At 51.0% G+C, this 26541-nt stretch overlaps 2 protein-coding genes across 2 annotated transcripts; both read right to left on the reverse strand.

The window, feature by feature from the left end:
- Positions 1-2: 2 nt before the first annotated feature.
- Positions 3-25883, reverse strand: LOC104580693 (scavenger receptor cysteine-rich domain-containing protein DMBT1; the record flags this gene model as incomplete). The annotated part of the gene is made up of 10 exons (XM_088532019.1): positions 25701-25883; positions 22559-22897; positions 22119-22448; positions 21128-21485; positions 20240-20547; positions 6014-6343; positions 5311-5640; positions 4241-4570; positions 2074-2403; positions 3-196 (listed from the first exon to the last, which is right to left on the reverse strand). Coding segments are annotated over exons 1-10 (2964 nt in total), but the record flags the coding sequence as incomplete, so codon positions are not given.
- Positions 6776-19431, reverse strand: LOC148593154 (scavenger receptor cysteine-rich domain-containing protein DMBT1-like). The gene is made up of 11 exons (XM_088532021.1): positions 19329-19431; positions 18659-18988; positions 17628-17956; positions 15755-16076; positions 14879-15208; positions 14143-14466; positions 12668-13017; positions 11233-11536; positions 9767-10096; positions 8281-8630; positions 6776-7156 (listed from the first exon to the last, which is right to left on the reverse strand). The coding sequence occupies exons 1-11, from the start codon at positions 19429-19431 to the stop codon at positions 6776-6778; spliced, it is 3453 nt and encodes a 1150-aa protein (XP_088388147.1).
- Positions 25884-26541: the final 658 nt, after the last annotated feature.

Consider the following 26541-nt stretch of genomic DNA (forward strand, 5'->3'; position numbering starts at 1 on the left):
CGCGGCTGGCCAAAATGAGCCCCGCCGGGCGCGGAGCGAGCGGGGCCGCAGCCCAGCTGCTTGCAGGCCACGTCTGCTTCCAGCAGGGTCCAGCCGCTGTCGCACACGCCGAGCCACGTCGCGTTGTGCAGCACCTCCACGCGCCCCGCGCAGCGGCCGGGGCCGTCCTGCACGCGCAGCTGCAAGGGGTGGTTGTCTGCAACGGGAAAAAGATGCAGGGGGTGAAGTGGCTTCCTTGGCCCAAGGTTTGGCAGATGCACGCGCACGTCGTGCATGCACACGCATGTTATGCATGGACACGCATATCGTGCATGCACACGTGCATACGCATATCATGCATGCACACACACGCTGCATGCACACGCACAGGGCGCATGCACACACACATCATGCATGTGCACACACATCATGTGTGCACACGCATATAGTGTGTGCACATGTATATCATGCATGCACACACATTGTGCATGCACATGCACACACACATTGTGTGTGCACATGCATATCATGCCTGCAGACACACATTGCTTATGCACACTCATATCGTGCATGCACATGCACATCGCTTGCACACGCATATCGTGCATGCACACAAATATTGTGCATTCACACGTACATTGTGCATGCACATGCACATCATGCATGCACACACGCAGCTCATGCAGGCACATGCATATCGTGCCTGCACATGCGCATGGTGCATGCACACGCACGTCATGCATGCGCATGCATATCGTGCGTGCACGTGCATATCATTCAGAGACATGCATATCGTGCATGCACACGCATATCGTGTGTGCACACGCATATCATGCATGCACACAAATATCGTGCATGCGCACACATATGCATGCACACACACATTGTGCATGCACACGCACATCATTCATGCACACGCATATCACGCATGCGCATGCATATCATGCATGCACACCCACTGTGTGTGCACACACATATCGAGCGTGCAAACACACATCGTGCATGCATACGTGTATCATGCAGGCGCACACGTGCATGCACACTCATATCATGCTTGCACATGCATATCGTGCATGCACACGCACAATGTGCATGCACACTCATATCATGCATGCACATGCATATTGTGCGTGCACCCGCACATCGTGCATGCACACGCACATCGTGCATGCACACACACATCGTGCATGCACACGCGTATCATGCAGGCACACACATTGTGCATGCACACACATATTGTGCTTGCACATGCATATCGTGCATGCACATGCAGCCTGCCAGTGACGATGCTACCTACTGCTATCGCGTCTCCACCCACAGAGAATCCCAGAATCCCAGAATGGTTGAGGTGGGAAGGGACCTCTAGGGATCATCCAGTCCAAGCCCTGCTCCAGCAGGGACACCCAGAGCAGGGGCACAGGGTGGCATCCAGGTGGGTTTGGAGATCTCCAGAGGAGGAGACTCCACAGCCTCTCTGGGCAGCCTGTGCCAGGGCTCTGGCACCACCACAGGAAAGAAGGTCTTCCTCACATGGGGATGGAACCTCGTGGTTTTCAACTTGCACTCATTATCCCTTGTCACTGGCCACCACTGAGAAGAGTTTGGCCCCTTCCTCCCTACACTCTCCCCTCAGGTATTTGAACATGTTGACCTGATTCCGTCTCAATCTTCTCTTCTCCAGGCTAAACAGGCCCCACTCACTCAGTCCTTCCTCATCCCATAGATGCTCCAGTCCCTTCATCATCTTTGTGGCCCTGCGCTGGTCCCTCTCCAGCAGCTCCAGGTCCCTCTTGTCCTGGGGAGCCCAGAGCTGCCCCCAATGCTCCAGGTGCCTCCTCAGAGCGGAGTAGAGGGGCAGGATACCCTCCCTGGACCTGCTGGCAATTCTCACCTGGAAATCCTCATCTCATGCTGTAAATTCTCATGTCACAGACGTTCCTGTATCCGCACCTCATGTGTGCTCCCATCAGCACCCTTGTGCAGGCACCCAGCACGGTGCCATGGCCGTGAGGCAATGTTGATCTCTTTCCTAACTTTCCCTAACGTCTCTGCAGTTCCCTAACACCCTTCCGACGTCAGCATTCCCACCATTACCTAAGCACACAACTCCGGCGTCTTCCTCATGGCTGCAGTCGTGGACACCCCAGGTGTTGAGGTGGCACTCGGAGAGAGTGGCCTCGGTGCCCGTGCACTCCACCCCATCCAGCCAGATGGGGTCAGCCCCTCTTCCAAAGTGAGCCTCAGCGGGTGTCGATACAGCCGTCCCGCAGCCCAGCTGCCGGCACACCACCTTGGCGTTCCTTAAATCCCAGCTGTCGTCACACACGGTCCCCCACTGGTCATCGTGAAGCACCTCCACTCGCCCAGCGCAGCGGTGCGGGCCCTTCACCAGGCGGATCTGCAGTTCTGCCGCGGCGCTGGAGTCTGCAAGGAGAAACGCAAGACCCTCTGCTTAGGACGGGAGAAGATCTTGGTGGAGCTATCCGGCAACAGCGCAAGAACAGAAACGAGAGCTCAAATTTAGGTGTCCTAAAGCTCCCCTGGCACTGGGTACAACCATGTGACCCTATCAAAGGAACTCACAGAATCCCAGAACTGGAAGGGACCTCTAGGGATCATCCAGTCCAACCCCTGCTCCAGCAGGGACACCTGGAGCAGGGGCACAGGGTGGCATCCAAGTGGGTTTGGAGATTCTTCCTCACATGGAGATGGAACCTCCTAGGGTTCAGCTTGTCCCCGTTAACCCTTGTCCTGTCACTGGACATCACCAAGAAGACTTTGGCCCCTTCCTCTTTACATTCACCCCTCAGGTACTTGAATATGTTGATCAAGTCTCCTCTCAATCTTCTCTTCTCCAGGCTGGACAGGCCCCGCTCGCTCCGTCCTTCCTCATCCTATAGATGCTCCAGTCCCTTCATCATCTTTGTGGCCCTGCGCTGGCCCCTCTCTAGCAGCTCCGGGTCCCTCTTGTCCTGGGGAGCCCAGAGCTGCCCCCGATGCTCCAGGTGCCTCCTCAGAGCGGAGCAGAGGGGCAGGATCCCCCCCTGGACCTGCTGGCAACGCTCCTCCTGCTGCAGCCAGGAGCCCATTGGATCCCATTGCATCCCATTGGATCCCATTGGATCCCATTGCATCCCATTGGCTCTCTTGGCCACGAGTGCACATTGCTGCCCCTTGGTTAACTTGATGTCAACCAGGACTCCCAAATCCTTCTCCATGGAGCTGCTTTCCAGCAGGTCAACCCCTAATCTCTACTGGTGTCCGGGGTTATTCCTGCCCATGTGCAGGACCCTGCACTTGTCCTTGTTGAACCTCATGAGGTTCCTCTCTGCCCAGCTCTCTCTAGGTCACCCCGAATGGCAGCGCAAACTCATCTTCCTTAGCTATAGAGATGGGATTCGCTTCCAGATTCATAACCTAATATCTTGGTGTCTCTTCCACACAAACATATGAGCTGAGCAGTGTCAACACTGGCAGTGAAGATCTCTTTGGTAGTACGCGGTCAGGAAGATGAATGAGTCTGCTCCATTTAGTGCCACGTGAGATTTCCATGGCATGTTGCAGTGAGAACTGGTTGTGAACAGAATATCTCTTGTTTTCCCCTACATACTTGGTATCCTCTTCTTGGCATTGAGCTCAGCTTGGAACTGAGCTCATTCTACTCCTGCAAGACGGGGTGGGTTGTCTCTTGGCCTGGCCTGGGACTGGGGTTGGTCTAAATAAAAGGAACCTGCACTTTTCTCCATCCTCCCTTAACAAACATCCCCAGGACCATCCCATGGCAGCATTTCTTCCAAGACAATAGGATGCAGCACCAGCTGGGACATCCCGCGCTACAGGGTTACCTTGCTCAGGGTGCACTCTGTGCCCTCATCCAAGTCATTGATGAACAAGTTGAATGGCACTGGACACATGTCAAACTCTTGGGAGGCTTCAACTAGACTCAGACAATCTTCTAAGCTCTGCCATCCAGACAGTTCTCAACCCACCTCACTACACACTCATCTAATCCGCTCTTCTTGAGCTTCCCTATGAGGATGATAGGGGGGCTGGTGTCAAAATCTTTGCTGACATCAAGGGAGACAACATCCATAGCTCTCCTCTCATCCATTGAGACAGTCATCCCATCCTACAAAGCTATGAGGTTGGTCAAACGCAACTTCTCCTTGTTGAATCCATGCTGACTACTCCTCATCACCTCCTTTTCCTTCACATGCCTGAAGATGGTCTTAGGATGAGATTGTGCATGACTCTGGGTTACCTGAGCACACCACGCCAGCGTCTTCTCCATGGTTGCAGTTATTTTGACCCCACGGGCGGGATCTGCACTGGGAAAGGGCATCTTCCGTCCCGACGCAGGTCACGTCATCCAGCCAGATGGGCCCTGAGCCTTGGCCAAAGTGAGCGCCGGTGAAGGCCGAGTCGGCCCTCCCGCAGCCCAGCTGCCTGCACACCACCATGGCGCTGTTGAGTTTCCAGCCGTCGTCGCACACCGTTCCCCACTGCCCGTTGTGAAGCACCTCCACTCTCCCGGCACAGCGGTTCGGGCCGTTCACCAGGCGGACCTGCGCCTGCACCGCAGCGTTTGGGTCTGCAACAGGGACGTGGTACAACGTTCAGTACAATAGAATGATGCACCCAGGGTGATTTCTCACATGGTCTTTAGTACAAGAGAATGATGCACCCCGGGTGATTTCTCACATGGTCTAAGGTCAAGGACCTACTGAGGAGCAACTGAAGTGCAAACTTCGGGCATGCAGATCCTAACCAGGACATTTCCACCAAATGGACGTACATGAGACAGTATTTATGCACAGGCAGGACACCTGAAGGCTTTTTAAGCATGAATCACTTATTTTTTTAGTCTCCTGACTTGCTCTCCTAAAGGAAGACATCCCTTTTTGGTGGCTTTGCCTTATTGTGCCCTGCGCTCCTGTAGGTGCCACACAACCTCAGTGCAGGCCAAATAACAAATAGGTAGTAAAATCCGCCCCCCCCCCCTTTTTTTTCTCCTACCTATTTAACCACTTAAAGGACAGCTCAGGTACTTTGGGGTTTATTGGGAGGTAGTGGGATTAAATTTCTAAATTCCTCTGTCAATTGGGGATGTGAGATGGGATAATGGGATAATGGGATTAAATTTCTAAGTTCCCCTGTCAATTGGGGAGTACCCCTGCTCCATGCACAGTAAATCTGCTTCCCACAGCTAGAGGTCCTGATATTAGGGTGTAAGGGTCAGTTCAGAGGGGAATGGGCCCTTTGGAGGGGTATTCCAGCCCATTCCAATTCCCAGCTACTCGGAATCACCGTGCCTGTGGGTGTGAGCATCACCTGAGCACACAACACCAGCATCTTCTTGATGATTGCAGCTCCTGATGCCCCAGCGTGTGGCTTTGCACTCCGTGAGGGCATTCTCCGTCCCGGTGCAACTGACTCTGTCCAGCCAGATGGGGTCAGACCCTTGTCCAAAGAGAGCCTGTTTTGAGGCTGACAGTGCCGTCCCGCAGCCCAACTGCCTGCAAACCACGGTGGCATCATTCAAGTCCCAGCCGTCGTCACACACGGTTCCCCACTGCTGGTTGTGAAACACCTCTACTCGCCCAGCACAGTGATGCGGGCCATTCATCAGCCGGACGGTGGTCATATTTGTCATGTCTGAATCTGAAAGAACTGCAAAATGGAGTAGGGAGACCATGAACCAGCAATGCTATGGGGCACAGTATCTCCTGTGGCTTGTCTGAGCAGCACCCACACGTCCTATGTTTTTCTATCTCTCTAAATTGCAGATGCCCTCACATGCAATGAGTGCGAGGTCCTTTGGTCGCTCCTGGGGTTCTGCTGTATCATAAAATTTGCAGGCCATGGTCAATGGGGAGAGGCATTTCTGGGACACACTCTATGGGCATCTGTATGGGGATTGCCTTAAGAGGAAAAGTGCCGTTTTTAGTGTTCCTGAACGTTTTCCCTCCTGCACCATCCTCTTCTAGAGCCACCCCCGTGCCTTCCAACCTCTCCCACCACAGCTACAGCTCACCTGAGCACACCACGCTGGCATCTTCTGAATGAGAGCAACTATGCAGGCCCCATGGCTTTGCCCAGCATTCCGAGAGGGAACTTTCTGTCCCTACGCAGGCCACTCTATCCAGCCAAATAGGGTCTTGTCCTCGGCCGAAGTAAGCCTGGCCGGGCGCTGAGATCACTGCTCCACAGCCAAGCTGCCGGCACACCACGGTGGCATCGTTGAGATCCCAGCTGTCATCGCACACGGTGCCCCACGTGTGGTCATGAAGCACCTCCACTCTCCCGGAGCAGCGATGTGGGCCATTCACCAGCCGCAGGTCTCCTGCGCTTGAGGAGCGCGGATCTGGAAACACAAAGAGGGAATAAAGCATAAATAAAATTCCTGCACTCTTCTCCCAGCTCCTCCCATTCCCCAAAATAAACATTCTCAGGGTTACCACATGGAATAATTCTTGTCTAGGCTCAAGACAATCAGATCTGGCAATGGCTCCTCTGCATATTCTCCAGGACACCCCACATGGGAGACTCAGCCCCATTTATCACAATGTTCTGAGCTCTGCCATCCAGCCAATTCTCAACCCACCTCACTACACACTCATCTAATTGGCTCTTCAGCTTCCCTATGAAGATGATAGGGGGTCCAGCATCAAAAGCCTTACTGAAGTCAAGGGAGACAACATCCACAGCTCTCCTCTCATGCATCAAGACAGTCATCCCATCCTACAAAGCTATGAGGTTGGTCAAACGCAACTTCTCCTTGGTAAATCCATGCTGACTACTCCTCATCACCTCCTTTTCCTTCACATGCCGGAAGATGGTCTAAGGATGAGATTGTGCATGACTGTGGGTTACCTGAGCACACCACACTGGCATCTTCTCCGTGGTTGCAGTTATTTTGACCCCACGGGCGGGATCTGCACTGGGAAAGGGCATCTTCCGTCCCGACGCAGCTCACGTCATCCAGCCAGATGGGCCCTGAGCCTTGGCCAAAGTGAGCCCCGGTGGGGGCTGACTCAGCCCTCCCGCAGCCCAGCAGCCTGCACACCACGGCGGCATCGCTGAGTTTCCAGCCATCATCGCACACCGTTCCCCATTGCTCGTTGTGAAGCACCTCCACTCTCCCGGCACAGCGATTCGGGCCGTTCACCAGACGTAGGTTGGAGTTCTGCGGTGTTGAAGGTTGTGCAGTGTCCGACTCTGAAAACACAGGAATTTGCAATAAGCCCTCACAGAAATTCTTGCTCCCCTGAGTCTCCCTCATCCCAGCACACCTAGTTGTCTCTTCCCTTTCATTTTTCCCTCAGGTATTTGTACATATTGACCAGATCCCCTCTCCGTCTCTTCTCCAGGCTAAACAGGCCCAGCTCTCTTACTCTTTGCTCATACGGTAGATTCTCCTGTCCCTTCACCATCCTTGTCACTCTACACTGGACCCTCTCTAGAAGTTCACGTCTCTGTTGTCCTGGGGTGACCAAAATAGCACCCAATACTCCAGGTGCGGCCTGTTCAGAGCTGAACAGAGCGGCAGGATCCCCTCCCTTTACCTGCTGGCAACACTCCTCTTGATGCAGCCAGGATCCCATTGGATCCCACTGGATCCCATTGGCCTTCTTGCCATGAGGGCACATTGCTGCCTCATGGTTAGCTTGATGTCAACCAGGACTCCCAAATCCCTCTCCACGAAGCTGCTTTCCATCAGGTCAACCCCTAATCTGTACCGGTTCCTGGGGTTATTCCTCCCCAGGAGCAGGAACCTACACTTGTCCTTGTTGAACCTCATGAGGTTCCTCTCTGCCCAACTGCCCATTCTGTCTAGGTCTCTCCGAATGGCAGCACATCCCTCGGGAGTGTCGACCATTCCACCCAGTTTGTGATCATCCGCAAACTTGCTCAGGGTGCACTCTGTGCCCTTGTCCAAGTCATTGATGAACAAGTTGAATGGCACTGGACACATGTCAGACTCTTGGGAGACTTCAACTAGACTCAGACAATCTTCTGAGCTCTGCCATCCAGACAGCTCTCAACCACCTCACTACACACTCATCTAATCTGCTCTTTTTGAGCTTCCCTACCAGGATGATAGGGGGGCCGGGGTCAAAATCTTTGCTGACATCAAGGGAGACAACATCCACGGCTCTCCTCTCATCCATCGAGACAGTCATCCCATCCTACAAAGCTATGAGGTTGGTCAAATGCAACTTCTCCTTGGTGAATCCATGCTGACTACTCCTCATCATCTCCTTTTCCTTCACATGCCTGAAGATGGCCTTAGGATGAGATTGTGCATGACTGTGGGTTACCTGAGCACACCACACCGGCGTCTTCTCCATGGTTGCAGTTATTTTGACCCCATGGGCGGGATCTGCACTGGGAAAGGGCATCTTCCGTCCCAACGCAGCTCACGTCATCCAGCCAGATGGGCCCTGAGCCTTGGCCAAAGTGAGCCCCGGTGGGGGCTGACTGGGCCCTCCCGCAGCCCAGCAGCCTGCACACCACGGCGGCATCGCTGAGTTTCCAGCCATCATCGCACACCGTTCCCCATTGCTCGTTGTGAAGCACCTCCACTCTCCCGGCACAGCGATTCGGGCCGTTCACCAGACGTAGGTTGGAGGGTTGCGCAGTGTCCGACCCTGAAAACACAGGAATTTGCAATAAGCCCTCAGAGAAACTCTTGCTCCCCTGAGTCTCCCTGATCCCAGCACACCTAGTTGTCTCTTCCCTTTCGTTTTTCCCTCAGGTATTTGTACATATTGATCAGATGCCCTCTCCACCTCTTCTCCAGGCTAAACAGGCCCAGCTCTCTTACTCTTTTCTCATACGGTAGATTCTCCTGTCCCTTCATCATCCTTGTCACTCTACATTGGACCCTCTCTAGAAGTTCACGTCTCTCTTGCCCTGGGGAGCCCAAAATTGCACCCAATACTCCAGGTGCGGCCTCACCAGAGCTGAACAGAGCAGCAGGATCCTCTCCCTTGACCTGCTGGCAACACTCCTCTTGATGCAGCCAGGATCCCATTGGATCCCACTGGATCCCATTGGATCCCATTGGATCCCATTGGTCTTCTTGGCCATGAGGGCACATTGCTGCCTCATGGTTAACTTGATGACAACCAGGACTCCCAAATCCCTCTCCACGAAGCTGCTTTCCAGCAGGTCCACCCCTAATCTATACTGGTTGCTGGGGTTATTCCTCCCTAGGTGCAGGACCCTGCACTTGTCCTTATTGAACCTCATGAGGTTCTTCTTTGCACAACTCTCCATCCTGTCTAGGTCTCTCTGAATGGGAGCACAACCCTCGGAAGTGTTGACCATTCCACCCAGTTTGGGATCATCCGCAAACTTGCTCAGGGTGCACTCTGTGCCGTTGTCCAAGTCATTGATGAACAAGTTGAACAGCACTGGACACATGTCAAACTCTTGGGAGAATCCAACTAGACTCAGCCCCATTTACCACAATCTTCTGAGCTCTGCCATCCAGACAGTTCTCAACCCACCTCACTACACACTCATCTAATCTGCTCTTCTTGAGCTTGCCTACCAGGATGATAGGGGGGCCGGTGTCAAAATCTTTGCTGACATCGAGGGAGACAACATCCACGGCTCTCCTCTCATGCATCGAGACAGTCATCCCATCCTACAAAGCTATGAGGTTGGTCAAACGCAACTTCTCCTTGTTGAATCCATGCTGACTACTCCTCATCACCTCCTTTTCCTTCACATGCCTGAAGATGGTCTAAGGATGAGATTGTGCATGACTGTGTGTTACCTGAGCACACCACACTGGCATCTTCTCCATGGTTGCAGTTATTTTGACCCCACGGGCGGGATCTGCACTGGGAAAGGGCATCTTCCGTCCCGACGCAGCTCACGTCATCCAACCAGATGGGCCCTGAGCCTTGGCCAAAGTGAGCCCCGGTGGGGGCTGACTCAGCCCTCCCGCAGCCCAGCAGCCTGCACACCACGGCGGCATCGCTGAGTTTCCAGCCATCATCGCACACCGTTCCCCATTGCTCGTTGTGAAGCACCTCCACTCTCCCGGCACAGCGATTCGGGCCGTTCACCAGACGTAGGTTGGAGGGTTGTGCAGTGTCCGACTCTGAAAACACAGGAATTTGCAATAAGCCCTCACAGAAACTCTTGCTCCCCTGAGTCTCCCTGATCCCAGCACACCTAGTTGTCTCTTCCCTTTCATTTTTCCCTCAGGTGTTTATACATACTGATCAGATGCCCTCTCCATCTCTTCTCCAGGCTAAACAGGCCCAGCTCTCTTACTCTTTTCTCATACGGTAGATTCTCCTGTCCCTTCACCATCCTTGTCACTCTACACTGGAACCTCTCTAGAAGTTCACATCTCTCTTGTCCTGAGGAGCCCAAAATTGCACCCAATACTCCAGGTGCGGCCTCACCAGAGCTGAGCAGAGCAGCAGGATCCCCTACCTGGACCTGCTGGCAACACTCCTCTTGATGCAGCCAGGATCCCATTAGATCCCATTGGATCCCATTGGATCCCATAGGATCCCATTGGTCTTCTTGGCCATGAGGGCACATTGCTCCCTCATGGTTAACTTGATGTCAACCAGGACTCCCAAATCCCTCTCCATGAAGCTGCTTTCCATCAGGTTAACCCCTAATCTGTATGGGTTCCTGGGGTTGTTTCTCCCCACGTGCAGGACCCTGCACTTGTCCTTGTTGAACCTCATGAGGTTCTTCTTTGCACAACTCTCCATGCTGTCTAGGTCTCTCTGAATGGGAGCACAGCCCTCGGAAGTGTGGACCATTCCACCCAGTTTGGGATCATCCACAAACTTGCTCAGGGTGCACTCTGTTCCCTCATCCAAGTCATTGATGAACAAGTTGAACGGCACTGGGCACATGTCAAACTCTTGGGAGAATTCAGCTAGACTCAGCCCCTTTTATCGCAGTCTTCTAAGCTCTGCTATCCATCCAGTTCTCAACCCACCTCACTCCCTACTCATCTAATCTACTCTTCTTGAGCTTCCCTATGAGGATGATAGGGGGTCCAGTATCAAAAGCCTTGCTGAAGTCAAGGGAGACAACATCCACAGCTCTCCTCTCATCCATCGAGATAGTCATCCCATCCTACAAAGCTAGGAGGTTGGTCAAACGCAACTTCTCCTTGGTAAATCCATGCTGACTACTCCCCATCACCTCCTTTACATTCACATGCCTGAAGATGGTCTTAGGATGAGATTGTGCATGACTGTGTGTTACCTGAGCACACCACACTGGCATCTTCTCCATGGTTGCAGTTATTTTGACCCCATGGGCGGGATCTGCACTGGGAAAGGGCATCTTCCGTCCCAACGCAGCTCACGTCATCCAGCCAGATGGGCCCTGAACCTTGGCCAAAGTGAGCGCCGGTGGGGGCTGACTGGGCCCTCCCGCAGCCCAGCAGCCTGCACACCACGGCGGCATCGCTGAGTTTCCAGCCATCATCACACACCGTTCCCCATTGCTCGTTGTGAAGCACCTCCACTCTCCCGGCACAGCGATTCGGGCCGTTCACCAGACGTAGGTTGGAGGGTTGTGCAGTGTCCGACCCTGAAAACACAGGAATTTTCAATAAGCCCTCAGAGAAACTCATGCTCCCCTGAGTCTCCCTGATCCCAGCACACCTAGTTGTCCCTTCCCTTTCATTTTTCCCTCAGGTATTTGTACATATTGATCAGATCCCCTCTCCACCTCTTCTCCAGGCTAAACAGGCCCAGCTCTCTTACTCTTTGCTCATACGGTAGATTCTCCTGTCCCTTCACCATCCTTGTCACTCTACACTGGAACCTCTCTAGAAGTTCACATCTCTCTTGTCCTGAGGAGCCCAAAATTGCACCCAATACTCCAGGTGCGGCCTCACCAGAGCTGAGCAGAGCAGCAGGATCCCCTCCCTTGACCTGCTGGCAACACTCCTCTTGATGCAGCCAGGATCCCATTGGATCCCACTGGATCCCATTGGATCCCATTGGATCCCATTGGTCTTCTTGGCCATGAGGGCACATTGCTGCCTCATGGTTAACTTGATGTCAACCAGGACTCCCAAATCCCTCTCCACGAAGCTGCTTTCCAGCAGGTCCACCCCTAATCTGTACCAGTGCCTGGGGTTATATCTCCCCACGTGCAGGACCCTGCACTTGTCCTTATTGAACCTCATGAGGTTCTTCTTTGCACAACTCTCCATCCTGTCTAGGTCTCTCTGAATGGGAGCACAGCCCTCGGGAGTGTTGACCATTCCACCCAGTTTGGGATCATCCGCAAACTTGCTCAGGGTGCACTCTGTTCCCTCATCCAAGTCATTGATGAAGAAGTTGAAGGGCACTGGGCACATGTCAAACTCTTGGGAGACTTCAACTAGACTCAGACAATCTTCTGAGCTCTGCTATCCAGACAGTTCTCAACCCACCTCACTACACACTCATCTAATCCGCTCTTCTTGACCTTCCCTATGAGGATGATAGGGAGGCCGGCATCAAAAGCCTTGCTGACATCAAGCGGTACAACATCCACGGCTCTCCTCTCATCCATCGAGACAGTCATCCCATCCTACAAAGCTATGAGTTTGGTCAAACGCAACTTCTCCTTGCTGAATGCATGCTGACTACTCCTCATCATCTCCTTTTCCTTCACATGCCTGAAGATGGCCTTAGGATGAGATTGTGCACGACTGTGGGTTACCTGAGCACACCACACTGGCATCTTCTCCGTGGTTGCAGTTATTTTGACCCCATGGGCGGGATCTGCACTGGGAAAGGGCATCTTCCGTCCCAACGCAGCTCACGTCATCCAGCCAGATGGGCCCAGAGCCTTGGCCAAAGTGAGCGCCAGTGGGGGCTGACTGGGCCCTCCCGCAGCCCAGCAGCCTGCACACCACGGTGGCATCACTGAGTTTCCAGCCATCATCGCACACCGTTCCCCATTGCTCGTTGTGAAGCACCTCCACTCTCCCGGCACAGCGATTCGGGCCGTTCACCAGACGTAGGTTGGAGGGTTGTGCAGTGTCCGACCCTGAAAACACAGGAATTTGCAATAAGCCCTCAGAGAAACTCTTGCTCCCCTGAGTCTCCCTGATCCCAGCACACTTAGTTGTCTCTTCCCTTTCATTTTTCCCTCAGGTATTTGTACATATTGATCAGATCCCCTCTGCACCTCTTCTCCAGGCTAAACAGGCCCAGCTCTCTTACTCTTTTCTCATACGGTAGATTCTCCTGTCCCTTCACCATCCTTGTCACTCTACACTGGAACCTCTCTAGAAGTTCACATCTCTCTTGTCCTGAGGAGCCCAAAATTGCACCCAATACTCCAGGTGCGGCCTCACCAGAGCTGAACAGAGCAGCAGGATCCTCTCCCTTGACCTGCTGGCAACACTCCTCTTGATGCAGCCAGGATCCCATTGGATCCCACTGGATCCCATTGGATCCCATTGGATCCCATTGGTCTTCTTGGGCATGAGGGCACATTGCTGCCTCATGGTTAACTTGATGTCAACCAGGACTCCCAAATCCCTCTCCACGAAGCTGCTTTCCAGCAGGTCCACCCCTAATCTGTACCAGTGCCTGGGGTTAAATCTCCCCACGTGCAGGACCCTGCACTTGTCCTTGTTGAACCTCATGAGGTTCTTCTTTGCACAACTCTCCATCCTGTCTAGGTCTCTCTGAATGGGAGCACAGCCCTCGGGAGTGTTGACCATTCCACCCAGTCTGCGATCATCCGCAAACTTGCTCAGGGTGCACTCTGTTCCCTCATCCAAGTCATTGATGAACAAGTTGAACGGCACTGGACACATGTCAGACTCTTGGGAGACTTCAACTAGACTCAGACAATCTTCTAAGCTCTGCCATCCAGACAGTTCTCAACCCACCTCACTACACACTCATCTAATCCGCTCTTCTTGACCTTCCCTATGAGGATGATAGGGAGGCTGGCGTCAAAAGCCTTGCTGACATCAAGGGGTACAACATCCACGGCTCTCCTCTCATCCATCGAGACAGTCATCCCATCCTGCAAAGCTATGAGGTTCGTCAAACGCAACTTCTCCTTGTTGAATCCATGCTGACTACTCCTCATCATCTCCTTTTCCTTCACATGCCTGAGGATGGTCTTAGGATGAGATTGTGCATGACTGTGGATTACCTGAGCACACCACACTGGCATCTTCTCCATGGTTGCAGTTATTTTGACCCCACGGGCGGGATCTGCACTGGGAGAGGGAATCTTCCGTCCCGACGCAGCTCACGTCATCCAGCCAGATGGGCCCAGAGCCTTGGCCAAAGTGAGCGCCAGTGGGGGCTGACTGGGCCCTCCCGCAGCCCAGCTGCTGGCACACCACCGTGGCAGCATGCAAGTCCCATGTGTCATCACACACCGTTCCCCACTGCTCCTTGTGAAGGACTTCCACTCTCCCGGCACAGCGATTTGGGCCACTCACTAGTCGCAGATCAGTTGAGCTCGTTTTTTCTGCTTTTGGAGAGATCATAATGGTCACCGTAAATAAATTCCTCAAAAGTGGCAGAAGGGACTCTAAGGACTCACTGCCATCCCATTTCATTTAACCATGACATGTGAATACTCCCCTGGATGGGAGTACAGAGTAGGTCAGGCACAGCATGAATGACAAAAACATTGTTATGTCCCTTCTGTTGAGGGAACAGACCACTCATTTGCCTGATAGGAAATCTGGTTTGGGGTGCTGCACACTGTAATGAAGACCAGGGGCATGAGACACAAATTGTAGACAGCTGCAAGGAGAGCACTCCTAGGCTAGCTGCATGCACAGCATCTCTTCTAGAGAGACCTATAACCCTGTCCTAAACACCACATGGAGCTCTGCTTGTGAGGCTTCCTCTTACTGTCCCCTAGCAGGTCTCACCTAGGCACACCACACCGGCGTCTTCTCCATGGTGGCAATTGTGGACGCCCCAAGATTTTGTTTTGCATTCAGAGAGGTCAGTTTCTGTTCCATTGCAGTTCACATCATCCAGCCAGATACGGTAGGATCCCCATCCAAAATGAGCCGAACCTGGGGCTGAAACTGCCATCCCACAGCCCAGCTGCCGACACACCACCATGGCATCATTCATATCCCAGTTATCATCACAGACCGTTCCCCACTCATGGTTATAAAACACCTCGACTCTCCCGGTACAGTTATCCCTACCGCCCACCAGCCGAAGCTTAGAAGTTTTGGAAATTCCTGCTCCTGAAAAACACACAGAAATACGCATTGTTAGGAATATTCTTGTACATCTTTGTGCCTGCTAGGCTGGAGAATGCAGCACATGTCTGCAATGGGTTTGGATGGTGTTGACACCCAGAGCTTTCAGAGAAGTTCTGCAGCACTGCAGGGACTGCACATCTGCTTTCAGGGTAGAAGGGGCAATGAAAGATCCCTTTAACCAGTTGCAGCCTGAGGGAATATGACATATTGGTTGCCCACTAGTTCAGGGGTAGGAACAGGAGAAAACACATGTATCTATTTGAAGGACACACTGCTTGGAGAAAAGGCCAAAATACAGTAAGAAAGCTTGCGCCTTGTCTGCACTGTTTTTGGCCTTTGCTCGTAGCCAGCTGTGGATGCCAAGGAAAGAGTAAGGAAATGGTTTGAGGATATAATCTCCCAGCCTCTGACTTCTTGCTACTCAGGGATTTATTCAGTTCTGGGCACCAAAATTATTACTTCAAGGCTGCATCTTGCAGAAAATTGGGGTTTTATCTTTGTGCAGCGAAAGCAGGAGACGAAGCTCACCTACGCACGTAACGCTGGCATCTTCCACGTGATTACATCCATGTTGGCCCAAAGGCTTGGCTCGGCATTCAAAAAGAGTGGCTTCTGTCCCAAAACAACTCACTCCATCCAGCCAGATGGGTCCAGATCCTTGCCCAAATAGAGATGACCCTGGTGCTGACACAGCTGCCCCACAGTCCAGCTGCTTGCACACCACCTTGGCGTCATTCAGATCCCAGTTGTCATCGCACACCGTCCCCCACTGCTGGTTGTGAAACACCTCAACCCTCCCGGAACACTTATTTGGGCCATTCACCAAGCGCAGGACTTCTGAATTTGTCGGCTGTAAATCTGAAAACAAGATTGGGACATAACAAATCCTGTTTAAAACCACTATGTGGTTGCTAGCAATGTCATGAGGCACAAAATCACCCTATCAGGGGTCTTGCAGGGTCTGCATCAGCACGTATTATTTATGAGAGAATGGCTAATATGCTACTGAGTTTGGGGGACAGGAAGAAATGCACAACATTTCCACAGGGAAGCTCAAAGTTGTAAATTGACAGAGTTGTCCCATTGCTCTATGAATGTTCAAATATGGATGCCGCATGTTACAGGTTAATATAAGATTATTTATATTATCTATATTATTTAATATAATTTGGTCTATTCTGGATGGAGAGTTAGAAACCACATGGGTTTCCTGCTGCAGCACATCCTGGCCTACAGTTTTATACTAATGCTGTGCAAGGAGTATGCAAGAATTAACAGCTTTTAGAATGACTGTGTTAGGAACAAGCCTTGTAGGCAGTGAACGTGGCCACCAGATGTTTTTGACATCCACCTCAGCTTGAATTCTTTCTTTATGCTAAAAGATTAGCTCTGAAGGGACCAGGCTTCAGGTATGCTGGCACTAAGGTTGTGTGCATGCTGACACTGATAAACCCTATGCACTGTCAGCAAAAAAAGTATGAGCTAAGAGGTACAACACAGCCCTGGAAGCACTGTAGAGGACGCTCATCTTTTCCCTAGAGCGAAGACCTCCTAAATATGTGCTGAGACATTAACATCCATCCCATCAGGAGAGGTATTTTAGTGAAAAGTCCAGTTTACGCCTTACACACAGTCTCTGAGTTTCACAAATATCCCCAGCTTCATCTCCACAACCTTTATGGTGTGTCTATAGTGCGTAGGCTGCAATTTGTCACAAGATTAAATCCAAGGTAATTCCCCCTTCCATGAACAAGAGCATGGCTAAACACATAAGGGTCATAGGATTTCTTTTGGTGTGAAGTTCTGAGCCAAAAAGAGGACTCAGAGACATTGTGGGGGATGAACTACAATGCAGAAGGTAGACTTGACACTTTTAGTGCTATTTCTACACTAATATTTTAGGGTCTCCTATTGTTTCAGGTGAAGAGAAGCACGGAACCCTCTAAGAAGCGTGCTGTCCCTCACCCAGTGACTTGCCCTCTCTGGCATGTTTTAGAATCATAGAATCATAGAATGCTTAAGGTTGGAAGGGACATCTAGAGATCATCTAGTCCAACCCCGCTGCACATGCAGGGTCACCTAGAGCACGTGGCACAGCACCGCATCCAAGCGGGTTTTGAAGATCTCCAGAGATCTTTAGATCCCAGTATTCATGAACACTTTGCTTTCCCTTTGCCGCTCACCATAGCCAAGGCCGGCTGATGGGAAAAGTGCTTCCCTTAGCACAAGGCTGTCTTCCTTATATCTAAAAGGAAAATATTTTCCCTGCGGGGGACCACAGAAGGCAGCAAAGGTTCTTTTTGGCTGTCTAGAGAGACAGGACGAGGCAGAGCTGGGTGAGTGAATTTATAGAGTATCACCAGACTCATTGACACTGACCTGCAGTTGCAGGTGTAGCTGCAGAGCACGTAACGCTCGCGGATCCTTTAGACTTGCAGCTCTGGGCACCCCAGAGCTTGACCTTGCATTCGAAGAGGGCAGCTTCCGACCCCGTGCACTCCACGGCATCCACCCATATCAGGGAAGCTTCGTCTCCAGAATGGGAAGAGCAGTTGGCGGAGAGCGCTGGCCCACAGCCCAGCTGCCTGCACACCACGCGGGCTTCGGTCAGGCTCCAGCCGTCGTCACACACAGATCCCCAGCGCTGGTCGTGAAATACTTCAACCCGTCCTGAACATTCGGTTGAGCCGTTCGCTAAGCGGAGACGGGCTAGGTCGGAAATACCTGATCCTGCAACCACAAACATAAGCGTGTAAGGAGATATCTTGTACTCTTTGAAACCTTTGACCATCGGCAATGGGTTTAAGTCTATGTAGCCTGCTGGACAAGGTTGTTCTTACTACAATAGGGCAGTCTACTGAAGTGTGATGCAAACTGGCTTTAAAAGGCTGAATACTGATTAGAATGGTATTTGTAGGACTGTAGTCAATGACTATATAATCTTATAGAGTGATTTAGTCTCTCTTAAAGCAAACACATCAGGTTGGCCATGATAACAACCCTAATGAAAGAACATTCCCTCATACTAGTGTCTTTTGTGGTAAACAATAGCACTGTCCAAAGGCATGTCGAGTGCCATACTGTTAATGCAACAACGGAAATGTTTAAGCCATTTTTTTCTTGTACTTTAATGCACAAGTATATACACTGCCCATTTCCACCATGGTGGAATATGAGGGATTATTTTCGAAGAAAACGGTCCCCACGTTGGCTGAGAATTGTGTTGCAGGACAAGCGTTTATAACCATATGGAAAAGCAGAGTCAAGTCTGAGCCTAAGAAAGAGCCTAAGAAAGTCTGAGCCTAAGAAAGAGCCTAAGAAAGAGTCTAAGAAAGCCTAAGCCTAAGAGGACTAAGAAAGAGGACTGGCAGCACAGTAATAACAGCCCTTGCTTGCCGTGATGCTCCTGATTCAGTGACAAATGGCGGTTACCTGAGCACACCACACTGGCGTCTTCTCCGTGGTCGCATCCATGGACTCCCCAGTCTTTGGCCTTACATTCGGAGAGAGCAGCCTCCGTCCCCGTGCAGTTCACCTCGTCCAGCCAGATGGGGTCCTGTCCGTGCCCAAAGTGAGCCCTCCAGGGAGCCGATATCACCACCCCGCAGTCCAGCTGCCTGCACACCACTGCAGCATCCAGGAAATCCCAGCTGTCATCACATACAGTCCCCCACTTCTTGTTATGAAGCACCTCGACTCTCCCAGCGCAGCGACCTGGGCCGTCTACCAGTCGGACTGGAGCAATGTTAGAAACTTCCGAGCCTGCAAATAGACAAACACCGAGAGCAATCCCTGCACATCCAGTCTGTGCAATAGGATAAAGAACCTTAATTTTGACACACTTTGCAGGCAGAGCTAGCAATGCTGTGCAGAACATCAGAACTGCATTGCTCCTGAACCCACAAAACCTTAAAGCACTATGAAGAAACTTCTCAAATGGACACAGGGTATTAAGTCCACCAGTAAATGGAGTAAAGGAACCACTTTGCTCCCCTCCTAATGACCGACTGGAATGGAGGAGTTGGAACTGGCTGCAGCATTGTGGCCAGTGCATCCTGACCCACTCTTGGTAAGAGTGACACTACCAGGGACTGAAACTCACCTGAACACACCACGGTGGCGTATTTTCCATGACTGCAGCTGCTGTTTCCCCATGGACTCGCCCTGCATTTGTTAAGGGCTGTTTCTGACCCTGTGCAGCTCATGTAGTCCAGCCAGGTGCGGAGAGGTTCTGCACCGAAGTGAGCTTCGCTCGAGGTGGACAGCACTGTCCCACAGCCCAGCTGCCGACACACGACCTCAGCATCACGTTTATCCCATCCGTGGTCACACACAGCTCCCCACTCCTCATTGTGAAGCACCTCAACTCTGCCAGCACAGCTGTTTGAGCCATTTGTCAACCGGAGTCGAGCAGTCTCTGAAATGATGGCATCTACAAAGGGAGAGAGTTACTAATCCCTTCAAATGGCTACAGATTTCTTTTGATGGTTATCCTAGAATTAATGGTTCTTGTCCACCAAAGGTCACAGTGGGAAAAGGTGAGAACAGAACATCTCAATACAGCCTGAAACTCCTCCTAGGAATATATGGCATCATAGCACTGCCCAGAGGATGGTGGTCTGCATGGGTCCTACAGTGACCTTGTCCTCTGCAAGGCCCCAGCCCCACTCTCCACAGAAAAGGCTCTCATAGAGTATTCCTTTTACCAGAGTTCACTTAACAACTTGATCTAACTGTTGGTGGTGAGTCTGTAGAGTTCATGGAGAGAGGGATTGCTGCAGAATTTCATCCCAACACCTTATTTATACAAATTAATATAGGAGAATCTACCCTCAGAAGGAACCTCTTCCCATTCAACAGCTACAGAGAGGGAAAACACAGCAACTGAAGCTAATATTGGGTCTGAACTCACTTCCTCATGGAATATAGACCTGTCCTCATGACACCACCCATCAACCCTCCAATTTGCTCTGTAGGACACACATACAGAGGTGTGGAAGAAATAGGGATTACCTGAGCACACCACACCAGCATCTTCCCCGTGGTAGCAGTTATTTTCTCCCCATGGTTTTGCCTTGCACTCAGTCAGAGTGGACTCAAATCCCGTGCAGTTTGTCTCGTCCAGCCAAATTACGCTATTCCCTCGCCCAAACTGGGCATCTCCTGGGGCTGAGAGCGCTGTCCCACAGTCCAGCTGCCTGCATACGATGCGAGCATCCAGTAGATCCCAGCCATCATCACACACGGTTCCCCACTGATCGTTATAAAACACTTCAACTCTGCCGGCACAGCGACTTGCGTGATTCACTAGTCGGATCCAACTGTCACCTGGAGTTAAGAAAACTCAGGGAAAGTTTGGCGCGCTATTACACCTATATGGTCTATGCAGCATGAGTTGACCATCCTGGTACCTCTGACATGGAGCAAAATGTAGGAGAGACAAAATATAGGAGAGACAGAGCAGCTATATACAACTAAGAAGACTTTGGGTTTAAGTGGTCCACAGAGCATGTCTAGGCACAGCAATGAAGAATGGGGCTGACCCCTCAGGTTCAGAGCACATCGCCCTTGGGAGATGCCTGTTAATGAAGTGCTTCAGGGTCATTAATTACTGTAGAAAAGGTCCAACACACCATGTGAGCTCAGCAGCCCCATGGTACCTGCTGGCAAAAGCTGAGACTTGGGCAAAACAAGGCTGCTAAACAGCAAATTTTAACCTTGGTATCAGCTCTGACCCCTCAAAAGAATGCCCCAAAGTTGCTCTGACAACCACGGACCCCTCAGACACTCATGCAGTCAAAAAAAAAAAAAAAAGAAAAAAAAGAAAAAAAAGAAAACATATAGTATGGGCTGCCTGCATAACATTGCTGCAGAGACAGAAAATCAACAAACAAACATCACTTCCCCCCATCATTCCCATGATGGTTACCTGAACACACTACACCAGCTCCTGTTCCATGATGACAACTGTTGTTTCCCCAAGGTGTCCTCTGGCATGCAGTGAGGGCAGTTTCTGTGCCCACGCAGTTCACAGTGTCCGGCCACATTCCTCCAGATCCATCTCCAAAATGGGATCCGCGTGAAGCTGCCAGCACCGTTCCACAGCCCAGCTGCCTGCACACAACTCGAGCTTCAGCAAAGTCCCAGTCATCATCGCATACGGCTACCCACGTGTCATTGTGAAAGACCTCGACCCTTCCACTGCAGTGATTCGAACCATTCGCTAGACGAACCTCGGCTGTGGCAAACATCTCTGAGGCTGCAAACAACAAGCGAGAATAAACACCCTGCATGACCTGTGTCCCTGGAGATGCGGGGAATATTCTGCTCCAGGCCGATGGGTTTATGCATGCACAATGACCATGCACCTAAAACTTCTTCAGAACATCAAAACTTCAGCACCCCTGGAATGAAAACTCTGCCGATATGGGAGGGGAAACCCAGCCTGGCTGCATACCAGGAAAGTGAGAAGGGGGGTTACACTTGTAGAAAACTTTACATGTTACTGGCTAATTGTTCCGGTGGGAAACGGATCACAGAGCTTGGTTTAGGTGTCTTGCAACTCATGAAGGATTCCAGGGTGCAAATGGCCACTGAATCTAGCAGAAGAGGAGGCTCAGACAGGTCAGTTGTGGTTTATGGTTTAACCCTGGAATCCAAGCAGGGAGGTGGAAGAAGGGTTTTTATGGTAACCTTCTTCCCTGCACGCTTCCTCAGCACTGCAAGGGAACGCTGCAGACCAGAAGCTTTCTGAAGAGACATACCCCAGAAGATGTGCAACCTGACCTGCTCTTTCCCAAGCCCCCTTACAAGCAAGACCCTAGAAGCCCTCCCACGTTGTGGGGTTCTGGAATTGCAACCCTTTGCAGTGAAAGATCTACCTGGGAATTACCTGAACATATAACTCCAGCATCCTCTCCATGGAAGCAGTTGTTTTCTCCCCAAGCACTGGCCTGGCATTCAAAGAGGGAGGCCTCTGTGCCAGTGCAATTCACCTCATCCAGCCAGATTTTGTGATTGCCTCTGCCAAAGTGAGCCCCGATCGTGGCCGAAAGCGCGGTCCCGCAGCCCAGCTGCCTGCACACCACGGTGGCATCCGCGAGGTCCCAGTTGTCGTCGCAAATGGTGCCCCACAGGTGGTTATGCAGCACCTCCACTCTCCCCGCGCAGCGATTGGGGCCGTCCAGCAGTTGGAGGGGGCCCAGCTCTGAAATGCCCGAGTCTGCAAACATCGCGATGGGAAAAGTCAGAGGGAAGCTGTGGAAAGCATGGAGCAGGAAGGGAAACAGGGATGGAGGTGCTGCTCATCCTGCATGGGGCTATCGTGATTACCTGCACACTCCACGCTGGCGTCTTCCGCGTGCTGGCAGTTGTGCTCTCCCCATGACTTGACCTCACATTGGGAGAGGGCGGCTTCTGCCCCCGTGCAGTTCACCTCGTCCAGCCAGATCCGACCCGTGCCTTCTCCGTAGCGGGCCCCGTGCGAGATGGACACCAGCGCGCCGCATCCCAGCTGCCTGCACACCACCTGCCCCTCCGACAACCCCCAGTTGTCGTCGCACACCGTCCCCCACGTCGCCTTGTAGAACACCTCGACTCGCCCGGCGCAGTGGCTGGGGCCGTTCACCAGGCGAACGTCAACCACGTGGGGAGAAGATGAGCTTGCCAAGCCTGAAAGAGACACAGGAAACTGATGGAGGTTGGGAGATGAATCCTGGGAAAGATCTCAGCTGCTCACACATTTGAGATGTCTCCTGCTGTTTGAAAGGGCTTTGAAGATGCTCTGAACATCTGAATGGGGGGTTGGACTAGATGACCTCTAGAGGTCCCTTCCAACCTTAAGCATTCTATGATTCTATGATTCCTCAGATACCCCAAGGCATCTCATATGGACCTGGGTGTCTGTTTTTAGTCCTATCTCTGCATGTCTTAATTTAAATCGTCTTAACCACAGTCACCATCCCACTTAAGTAGTCCTTTTCTTGCTCACTTAGTAGGTACTTATAAACAATTAGGATTAATAATATAAGAGACATAGGTTCATCACCAAGAGAGAACGCAACATAATATTGCTATGTGGTACAGCTGCAAAAAGGACTTGTAGGGAGAATGTGAGAATGTGCTAGGACTAGGGGAAGGTTTTTGCAGTTTGCAAGACCCACGCTGTAATAATGCCTTTGCAAAAGTACTAACACTTTGCAAAAGTACTAACGAAACATAGGGTGTGCAGAAAGAAGCCATAAGTAAACTGGAAGTTGGTAACAGAGAGAGATTTTATGGTTCAGCTTGAAAAAAATGTTCAGGAAGCAATGTGACAGCACTGTGTAAATAACTTTCTGACCACGGATAACGATTTCCAAAGCGCTCAGATCAAAGATCTGTGCTCAGATCAAACACTGTTTTGCTGCTCCTCCTACCTGCTGTACTGCTGAGTCACAAATTGCATCAGGACCAGATGTCTGCTCATTTCCTAAACCAGGAGCCCCATTCTCCAAACCTGCATCAGTGAAATACCTCCTGCTCTCGGTCTCCTTTTACAATAATGCAAAGCAGTGGGCAATGATGTCCACATAAAATGACACCTGCCTTCTAGAGATGCGCTCACTCTCCACTGGATGAATATTGCACACCTGAGTTATGACCTTCCGTGAAGATCTGATTGATGCCCAAGTCTAGTAAGCTGTAAGTACTTCACAGACTCAGTAAGTATGGGCTCAGATGCAGCATGGAAATCATAGGAGCTTGAAAAAAAGAAACATTTTAAAAAACAAACTCTGGTTTTGGATACAGACAGGATCTGGGGATCAACAGCCTGGCTAAAGGGGAGAATCTCTCTGCATTCAGGCTTGTGTAGTTCGGCCTTTTTCAGAGGGGACCAGATTATCTATTGGGGACCAGATTATCACCAGGAAAGTGTCTTTGCAAAGCCATCCCTGGAAATTCTTTTTCAAGATGAGACTGAACCAGATATATTTTGTGTACTTGGAGTTTGCCATCTCTCCTCTCTCCAGGCTAAAAGCAGTCCTGATTACAGCCTCTAGTCCTTTCTCTTTGGGCCCTTTACTCATTTTTCCTTCCTCATTTTTGTTGGAAACGCTGAGGTTTCCATCTCTTCAGCAATAACAAGTTAACCTCAGAACCGCAACTTAGCAGAGCTGATACATTTCTTGGACGTTTTTTGCAAGCAATGCCTTGGCAGGAGAGCATGAAATGAGATTTCTTGACAGCCCTGGGACACCTCACATTCACCAAATGCCTGTGTTTGTTGAACAAGTCCCAAAACAGATGACTCCAAGCAGGTTGTAGCTACTGAAGATATAATCATCATACTGAAAGTCCTTGGAGCAGGATTTTCAGAAAAGTGGGAAGTTTTTAATAGATCATAGAAGAAGAAATCCAAAGAAAATTAAAGGAAAGTGTTAATCCTAAGGGAAGGGGTACAAACTGGCCTTAGCAGAAATCAGCCTGGAAATTAAAAGAATGTCAATACCAACAATCAAATCAGGGAAATTAACTTCTTAATTTCACTTGCTCCAAATGTAATCAGAAGACAGGAACTTCATGCTCACTGCTTGCAAACATAAAACATCACCAAGAAGGTGCCCAGATCAAATAACTGATTCTTCTCTGAAATGTTGAAGTCTGGACAAAAACCTGAGCCCTTTTTTCGGTCTTTTCCAAAGGTAAGTTGCCATTGCACCCTCTGCATGATAATACTTTCATGGCAGAGCTCTTCCACTTCATTCACTTCATTGCTCTCATTTCTAAGACAGTACCACAGCTGCAGAACCATCATATTGGATAAGGGACCTGTGATTTTCTTATCATTCTGCCTGCACACAAGAAAGGTCATGGCTCTCAACATCATTTTTTCTGTCTTCCTAATTAGCTCAACAATTATTTGGTTCCTTCTTCTGCTGCACAGCACTAGCAACAGCCTAACTGAATGTACCCAGTCTTGTCCTAAGTGGGATGCTCTATCCCTACTTGCTCATCCAACCATCTGATGGGGAACTGCCTGTCTCACCCAAGACTCAGTGGCATTGAATTTGGCCAGGCTTATTTCATGCTGCAGCAACACGAATTTGCCATGCACAGTCCTGGATGAACATGCAGAGCAGGAGGCTGTGGCCAGCTGTGATGTAGCTTCACGATGATGGGCATGCTTCCTTCTACTCGTGTAATGCTCACAAGTTTATGTTCTTTAACTACATGGCAAAATGAGTTCAGAAATAGGTGAGCATCACATGGCTTTAAGAATGTAACCCATGCAGATAGCCCAATTCCCGACTCCACACAACAACTTTCCTCTTTTCTCCGATACCCTCACAAGCCTTTCTTCCCTATCCCAGGCCTGTAAATGAAACACAGAACCCCAGAGCAGTTTGTGCTGTGCTCCATGGAGTGCTATCTAGAAAACTACATGTTGTGGGTAGACTCCCAGTAGCCAGAAACAAAGGCAAACACCACTCACCCCAAAGACATGTCATCAGCAGGAGGATCCCTGCACTCTTGGCCCTAGTGCAGATGGGCTGGTCTCTGCCCCAGTAGTACCTGGATGAGCGATGGAGACGGCCTGGAATCCCCATGCTCACAATTTCAACATGGGATGGAGGTTGGACTTGATCATCCTTGTAAGAGACACCAGCGGAATGTTGTGTCCTGCTGGCAGATTGGGAGGATTGGGAACAGGGCAGAGCACTAGAGAGGGAAGTGACATGCATTTCTGCAGTAAGCCCTCCTCCTGCGTTGTCCCCTCCCTACGCTGACCCTTCCCCTGCCCTCTCCTCTGTGGTAAACCCTCCTCTTCCTCTGCACCACTCCCCTGACCCCCATGACAGGGACTTGTCCTTATTTGAAACCATTCCAGAAAGTGACTCTCTGCTCCGTGCCATGGCTTGATTTTATCATAGAGTTGCGAAATGTAGAACTGTTCCAGGAATATGTTGAGCAAACACAGCCGGGAACAGCCGGTTCTGAAGCAGAGATGGGGCAGAAAATGGTGAGATCTTCCCCAGCAATATGCAGACCCTCTTGAAGGGGATTCTGCAAAGACACCCCAGGAGATTCAAGTCAAGGCAGTCCTGGCTGTGCTAGGGTGTTCCGGATGCACTCGGGATTTGGCAATAATCATGCCAGAATGAGGTGACTACATCGAGCATTTATTCAGGTGAAAGCACATAAAAGAAGTAAAGTATGGATAACTATTCATGAGGTGATACCTGCCGGTGGGATACTGGACCCAAACATCCTCTTGAGCTGGTAGATCAGAAAGAGAGTTGCTGAAGGCTCCTGTGGAGACAGTGTAGGCCTCA

Source organism: Tinamus guttatus, unplaced genomic scaffold (genome assembly GCF_059628265.1).
Source record: "Tinamus guttatus ecotype Peru unplaced genomic scaffold, ASM5962826v1 Tinamus_guttatus_pri_ptg000447l, whole genome shotgun sequence".
Lineage (NCBI taxonomy): Eukaryota > Metazoa > Chordata > Aves > Tinamiformes > Tinamidae > Tinamus > Tinamus guttatus.

Bases quoted from the DNA above. Each gene is read 5' to 3' on its own strand.
- LOC148593154 (XM_088532021.1), bottom strand. From the start codon at position 19,431: ATGAGCTGCACAGGGTCAGAAACAGCCCTTAACAAATGCAGGGCGAGT. The intron at 14,467-14,878 runs GTGAGACCTGCT...CTCCAAAAGCAG, and splicing joins CGCCGGTGTGGTGTGCCTAG to AAAAAACGAGCTCAACTGAT. The intron at 8,631-9,766 runs GTAACACACAGT...CTGTGTTTTCAG, and splicing joins TGCCAGTGTGGTGTGCTCAG to GGTCGGACACTGCGCAACCC.